This window comes from Pollicipes pollicipes, unplaced genomic scaffold, assembly GCF_011947565.3.
Source record: "Pollicipes pollicipes isolate AB1234 unplaced genomic scaffold, Ppol_2.1 Scaffold_5724;HRSCAF=6776_pilon_pilon_pilon, whole genome shotgun sequence".
NCBI classification, from domain to species: Eukaryota; Metazoa; Arthropoda; class Thecostraca; order Pollicipedomorpha; family Pollicipedidae; genus Pollicipes; species Pollicipes pollicipes.
This window is the reverse complement of record NW_023596746.1, coordinates 50473660-50480810: the sequence shown is the minus strand read 5'-3', so window position 1 is coordinate 50480810 and position 7151 is coordinate 50473660. Positions and strand designations below refer to the sequence as shown.

The 7151-nt window shown below is 43.4% G+C and overlaps 1 protein-coding gene across 1 annotated transcript in view; it reads left to right on the top strand.

Annotated features, from left to right (window-relative positions):
* The first annotated feature begins 4998 nt into the window (after window positions 1–4998).
* Window positions 4999–7151, top strand: part of LOC119103157 (ras suppressor protein 1) — a 6206-nt gene continuing 4053 nt past the window's right edge. Inside the window, exons 1-3 of the mRNA XM_037226606.1 lie at window positions 4999–5122; window positions 6631–6744; window positions 7141–7151. The exon at window positions 7141–7151 is cut by the window's right edge and continues 161 nt beyond it. Of these exons, the coding sequence (XP_037082501.1) occupies window positions 6639–6744; window positions 7141–7151 (117 nt within the window). The 5' untranslated portion in view covers window positions 4999–5122; window positions 6631–6638. The remainder of the gene's footprint in view (window positions 5123–6630; window positions 6745–7140) is intronic.

Sequence of the window (7151 nt, the reverse complement as noted above, 5' to 3'; positions counted from 1 at the left end):
TTTTTCACCTATTTATAAAGTAGGCAGATTTTCTGTGAACCATTTTCTCTGCATTAAAGAGCGCCCTCAGGTATTGATTCTCCCCTGCATGACTTCGGCGTCGGGGGCGTGGATGTCTACTCCTGAGTCGATTTACTGATAATGGCCTCCCTGTATCGATCACGTCAGAGAGCCTCGTCTCGACTCGGTTGTTATTGATCATGTGTGTTTTTTACACTGGTTATGCCCGCAATGCTTTAGAATATAGTTAAGAAAACCGTTGATTGATGAGCCTAGTCGTATATTTTTAGGCATATCGGCACCCACGATGTGCCTTTGTTTATGTGCGGAGATTTCTGCATGTGAGAAAGCCTCCCTGGCGTAGCGGGGTATGGCTTGCCAATTACGTCGCTCCAGTGCGGTAAAATATGTGCGCTATTATGACATGGCTACTGTTTCTCGTGGCATGCATCTGTGACATGATCCCAAGCCCTCCTGCCCAGAACTGTATGTTGTGGAACTTCCAAGACTGTGATTATTTCAGAGAGGCAATTGACCTCGATACTTTTATACATTCAAAGCCATCCATGTCTGTGTTGTTATTATGAAGCTCAACAAAAGTCAGGCGGTTTTCATCGGTACGCGTCTGACCAGCGGTGGCTGAAGCGTCAGAACTCAGTGGGAATTCCTAGCTTGTTCATGTTCACGTTCATGTTCATTGTATTCACAAATTGCTCCAACGAGTGGCTTGTCTGGCTCGGTACAATTACAATAGACGTATGGGTGCAACATTAGAACATGACGAAACGCGACCACAATCGCACGTTATCAACCATCTCTTCGCTCACTCAACTTCGTCGAAAAGAAAATCATCAGTCGCATTTTAAATCGTCAAAACATGTTACGAAACGGCAAGTAATCAATTACTACACGAGACCGCCTATCGTTCAGACTGGTGCGAAGCGTATTGCGGATGCGAAGGGCGGTGATAGTCGGCAATAGGCGGCTCCAGGACAAGACCGCACGATACGGAAAATATCTGCGTGCCACCGACAAGCGAAGAGCTGGCAGATCCAAGGCACCCGTCGCTGCCGTGCGGGTGGCACGCTGACGTGCAGCGGCATGTGGGGTGATCAGGGATCGGACCTCCAGCGGAGCCCTCGAGTTACTAAAGGCTCTGAAAAGGGCAAGGCCGTCACGGTGGGTGCCTCGTTGAAAACATCGTGGCAGCCCAGAGTTTGAACAGTCGCCGTCAATTCATCTCACCGACGAGCACCGGTGATGATCCTGGCTGCACAGTTTATCACCCCTTGCATTATGTTTAAGGGGCACACTGCAGCCCCACTCCATACCGAAAGACAATACAGAAGATGAGGGAAAATATGGGGCTGGGTGAAGGATTTATGAACCTCGGGCGTTAGGTTGTGAGGAATTGTATACGAGCAGAGGATATAACTGCACTTTTGACCACATGAAATATGTGCATCCCTCAGAAAAGGGTACTTCCAGCAGTACCCTTTCTCCTTCCCCGGCCTTCTCATGAAAGACGAAGGCGTTAATTTGTACCACGCCATGACAGCGTAAAAAGATACGTTTTTCTTGTAAGGATTGCAGAGTGTCGGGAAGAGGAGTTGTTTTAGTGGGACTTATTTTAAAGGGAGTGTCCCACATTTATATGGGATTTGAATTGAAATAGCCATCTCGAAGACCTTTCCGTGCTGTTCACGATTCTGCCTTCTTAAGACTTAAGCTACTCTAGTTGATGAGCTACACCGCCACGAATAACGGGGAAAGGCATAGCGGGGAGAGTATTTCAAAAGTCACCTTGACGCTCATGACGTCATGATAACGTCATTTGGATCCTGCCATTCCATAAGCCATGTAGCGATCAAGGCCGAAAAATACAATAGTCGAGTCGTTAATATCTGGCGTCTGTGAGCACAATTTCTAAATGTGATGGCCGCCCATTGGCTCTCAATCGATGTTGTGCAGGGAACGATAACGTAACCAAATAATGACGCATCGAGAGCATATTAACTAAACAGAGAATTGTTCTTTCTAGAGAAGTCCACTTAAAAAGTATGCCAATAGTTATAAATGAGCTTGTTTCGTCATATCTGGTGCTTGCTTTAGTATCTCCAGATGTGAAACATTCCCTTTAAGAAAGTTAGATGTGAAGTAGGATTGAATTATTTGGATACCTTCCGCTGTCGTGATTTCAAAACAGATAGTTAGTCCGGATGAGCAAAGTCCAACAACTAGGTGTGATCGGCTAGGGCACTAGACGTCGGCGAGGGAGATAAGATGGCAGGTCAGTCGTGGAGATGCTGAAAGGATAGGGACAAACAACCATCCCTGAGGGACGCCGTGAGCCAGAAAAAGTGAGAAATTCCGTCTCTTACCCCCTATCCTCGACCAGCAAGGTGGCCCTCAAATCACTTCAGGTAAATGCGATATCACAGTAGCTTTATTAGAAGAAAGCCATGGTCGACACTATCAAAGGTACGCCTGAAATCAAGGGAAGCGACGGCTGCGATGCGCCCAACATCAATCCGATGTACCTCCCACTCAACGGCGTCGACCAAAGCTTTCTCTATTGAGTGACAATGTCTGAAAGCGTACTGTGACCGGGCTAAAATATCACGGGTGCCAGGTTTGGACGACAGCTTCACGCACACAACTTGATCGAATATTTTTGACAGGAAACGCAAAATAGATATATGTGTGAAATCATTAATGGTGACGCAAGGGGAAGATTTGTGAACAGCCGAGAGCAGATAATAGAAGAGAGAAGATGATATTTACCGCATCTGATTATTGGTGGTAAGACAGCTTGATTATTCCAAAAAGCTATTGACGGATTTTTAATTATCATCTACTATGGTACATCACGTACCAACTTCTGTCTTGAAGCCTCAGGGTCTTTCGGTACATACGCCTGCATGTGTCTTAAGCCTTAAAGTATGTCCCACAACGTTAAGCAAAAGTAAAGTTTTGGGTTACGACTTGGCCCCAAGTGGAGCGATTTCAAATTCACTGACAATGAAGGACAAGTCTGGACGATCCGTGCCCTCATATTTGCAATCTTAATTTAAAACTAAATGCAATTTTCATCGAACATGTTCTTCAAAGATAGCTTCAAATTGTCAAATGGTCATCTAAGTTTATTCCATTATGTGCGGTTGCCGAACAAAAGTATTCCAGACACAAAAATGTCATTATGGGGTGACATAGAGGTCATCTGAGATTAAATTGGGTCAAATTTATAAACCACTCATATTTTAAATTTTGAGTTCTGACCGGTTTTCTGTGACTAATAAAATGCTTGTTTGTGGTCAGAAATAGTGCATTGTACATCTACAAGTACTCAAGATCGGCTAGCTGTTGCCCACATTATCCATAGTCCCTTTGACGCTTGGCGATGTGTGTATAGCAAACTGAGAACAGACACGTTAATGGACGAAATTATGTGCCATGAGCTTTGCAAGCACAGTAATGAAGTGGTTGCACGCCAACATAGGTCATTGACCTTGGATGACCTCGAATGACGTGGTGTGTCCTCAAATGGCTTATTGTGACCTCATCATGCATTAGAATGATACCGCGATACGTTTTAAGTGGGCTATCAAAATTATGTGTGCAAAATTCCCTTGTTGAACTGCCTATTTTGAGCTCATGATGTGTTTTGCAGAAAGTACTAATAGACGTAGGTCATGACCTGGTCCCGGGCCATGTGCTTTATGATCAAAAGATGTTTGTGCAGGTGAGGTACATAATACATACGTAATATATATATATATATATATATATATATATATATATATATATATATATATATATATATATATATATATAATACAGGTGAGGAACTTCATAGTACCTTTTACACCATTCAAGAAGTAGCGTCACTACTCAAAAATGGGTACATATTTACGTTATTTACGTGGGATAACCCAAATTGACTTCACCTCAGGTCCACATTTTTCGAAAAGTATGATATGTACAAACTGTAGGTCCGATCATGTTTCATTACTTTAGCAAGTCTGAACAATGGCCAATAGCCACAAAAAGCTGTGTGTGCGCAAAGTCTTTCAATGCTTAGCTCTTTGACGTAATCAATGTCATTGATCTAGGTAGATCAAAACTTCAGCGTTACCCAAAGGAGGCCAAACTGATAAATAGATTAGTAGTGGAAATTCCGTGCCGCTGCGGGTGTTCGTTCTTTTAATTGTGCTCGAAAAACCGCAGGGGTAAGTCGATTCCCTGGCCGGGCGCGGGTGAGACCTTCCATAAGTCAAAGTTCAGCTCGCGAGTTTGCTCCGCTGAACACACTTCATCTCCTGAGTAGTTTACATCATGATGCGACTCACACATGTGTGTGTGTGACATCATCAATGGATCTGCACAGAACATCTCTGCCTAAGTCCACTCGCGAGTCAAATCATATGAAATGGCGCTTCTACGTATATCATGCTACGCGTGCATCTACATAGAGCATCTTCCCTGCTTAAACCGCACTCGCGAGTGAAATTACACAGAATGGCGCCGCTCTGTATACCATGTCATGAGTGCATCTAAACAAAACAGCTGGTGATTTTAAATCCATTCGGGAGTGTATATGCACAAAATGGTGCTCCTGTGTGAATCTGCTCAGACCTGAGTTGATCTATTCGTGAGGTCACCCTGGTGTGGATCAGATCTACACAGATCTACACTTGCAGTGTTCCGTAGATTCTACGTACAAGTGGATTTGCATGGCAGTTCGTCTGTGTGTAAATCGGCTCAGATTTGAGTAAATTAACACAAGAGCGGCATTTTTTGTATATCCGCTTCGTAGTAGATTTAAGCAGAGGAGCTATTCTGAGCAGATATACCCATGAGTCGATTTACACGAGTCCTTCGGCGTCTGAGGAGAGTTCAGCCGCAAAGGGAATTCTCTACACTTTTGCTGCCAAATCTGTGCTGGGCTGATTCTGGGCTGAATGTGGACTAATTTGCGTCGAGTATCCGCTCGTGGGCGTGGATCGTGTGGGGGCGAGGGCTGGTGGAGGTTGGAGGGTCGTGCCTTGCGGTGGTTGAGTATTGTTGGGCTGGTTGTATTAGGTGCAGTGGCAAAAGGATTGAAAATTGTTAGAATTTTTAGGTATGTCGTATAATAATGGCTTATAACCCCGTGTAACATATTATGCGTGAGAACCCTCATTGCTGCTGACTAATATGCACTGCCGTTCACACCTGGCCTCCAATGTCCTTAACATATGCTTGCTGGATGCTCAGACTTCACAGGACTTTGTTCTATATGTGTTTTATTGAAAAAAATACTGCTTGTTTGTATTTGGCAACCTATTTTATCGGTGTAATCTGTAGTTTTCAATTCTGAGATACACAACCCAGCCTTATTGTGGGTGTTGCTGGTACAGGTTTCACACTTCCTAAATGGCCTGAATTAACATAATTTAGTTTCATTTCCTTGCAGTATTGGGTATCACAGTTGTAGCCTTCCTAAAATGGCTGGAATGAATGGAATTGGATACATCAACATTGTATGATTCATGTAATAGATTTAGTTGATTCAGGCAATTTTAGGAAGTGTGAGGCCCACACAGGTTATACTTTACTGTGCAGGTATAGTGACTCTGCTCCAATTTGCAAAAAGTCCATCCACTGTGCTGCAAACCTATGCAAAATAATTTTGCCAAACCATACAGTTGTGTGCACTTGACTCGGGGCAGGCCAAATTGTGCTGAATTTTCTAATTATATTTATGAAAATGTCTGGAGTACTTTTTCTGGAATAACTTAAACAACATCATTATTCCCTGAAGCTGTGGCTACCATCAAAGTGATAGAGACAACCATGGCCCGTCGCACACTGCCGGCCTCAATATGGAGTCAATTTTTAGGTGGCTGTTCTGCAATGGCAAATATTTTGGACCTAGTGTGAGCACAATGGCAGCACCATGGATAAGCAAGCTTGAGTGGCTAAACCATTTACTTAATGCTCCTTTTTCATGTATAGTGATGTAATGGGGAATAACATGAATGATCTAGCTTCATTGGTTGAAGTATTTGCTTGCATTATTTATTTTCTGTGTATAGTGATACAATTTCCTGTAAACCAGTTCTTTGTTTCTTTGTCTGCATTCTTGTCTTGAAGTTGTATGACAGCTTATAGGCTGTGTAAATCCCTGTTGTGTAATGTATTGGCTTGCTTAGTGATGTGACAATTGGGATTCTGTCTGGGCAAAGCCATTGTTAATCAGCTCACCTTAATGTGTAATCATGTTAGTAAGTGGCTGGACCATCATTTGATGTGTGAGATCATCACATTGAGATGTGTGGATGCTTTTGGCATTGTTCAAACATGTGCCGGTGCTGGTGCACTGTCACAGATAGATGTATGCCATTCATTGAAAGTGAGAGAGCAATGGAAGAGGTTAAGAATTCCCATGATTGTGATGACATATGGTTTGCGGCAGCCACACTAAAGGCCAGATGATGCCAGAGGTAAGGACAGGCAGTACCAAGCATTGGGCACATTATACCTTTGCAGCAAAATTCTGCCTTTGGCCCAGAATTTCTTGATTGGATTGTGGGGTTAGGACTTGCTGGAGGGTGTCCCCATGGCTAACATTCAGAGTTGATGTTTCAGATATCAAGATGTCAAAGGTAAAAAAGGCAGTGGAGGAAGCTCGGGAGTCTGGCAACCCAGAGCTGGACTTGGTGGATATGAAAATTGAGTCTTTGGAACAAATCCCAAATTTGTGTGAGTATAAGCAGACTATGTATGATGTACATCTGTGGTCTGTATTGTGTAACATCCCTTTTGATCATGGATGCAGCATGACATCTTGGGTGCAAAATTCTGAATGCTGCACCTAAGGTAGGTGACCACCTCAAGATCAATCTTATGGACACAAATCTGTACTATTTTGCAGCCTCAGGGAGTACCTGGTATCATTGAGTTTTCAGTGTTTTTGTGTAATGTCCCAATTACAACTGTACATGTGATTAATTTAGGCTCAAAAGCTCTTGTCTGGTGGTGTTCTGCATTGCCTTGCTTCAGACCACGGCTGCCAGCACACTGCCACAGTTTTTTAATGTTACCTGAAGCTAATTGTAGTGATGACCGCAGATGTACCAGAACCACATTTGTTTCCAGTGCGCATGACA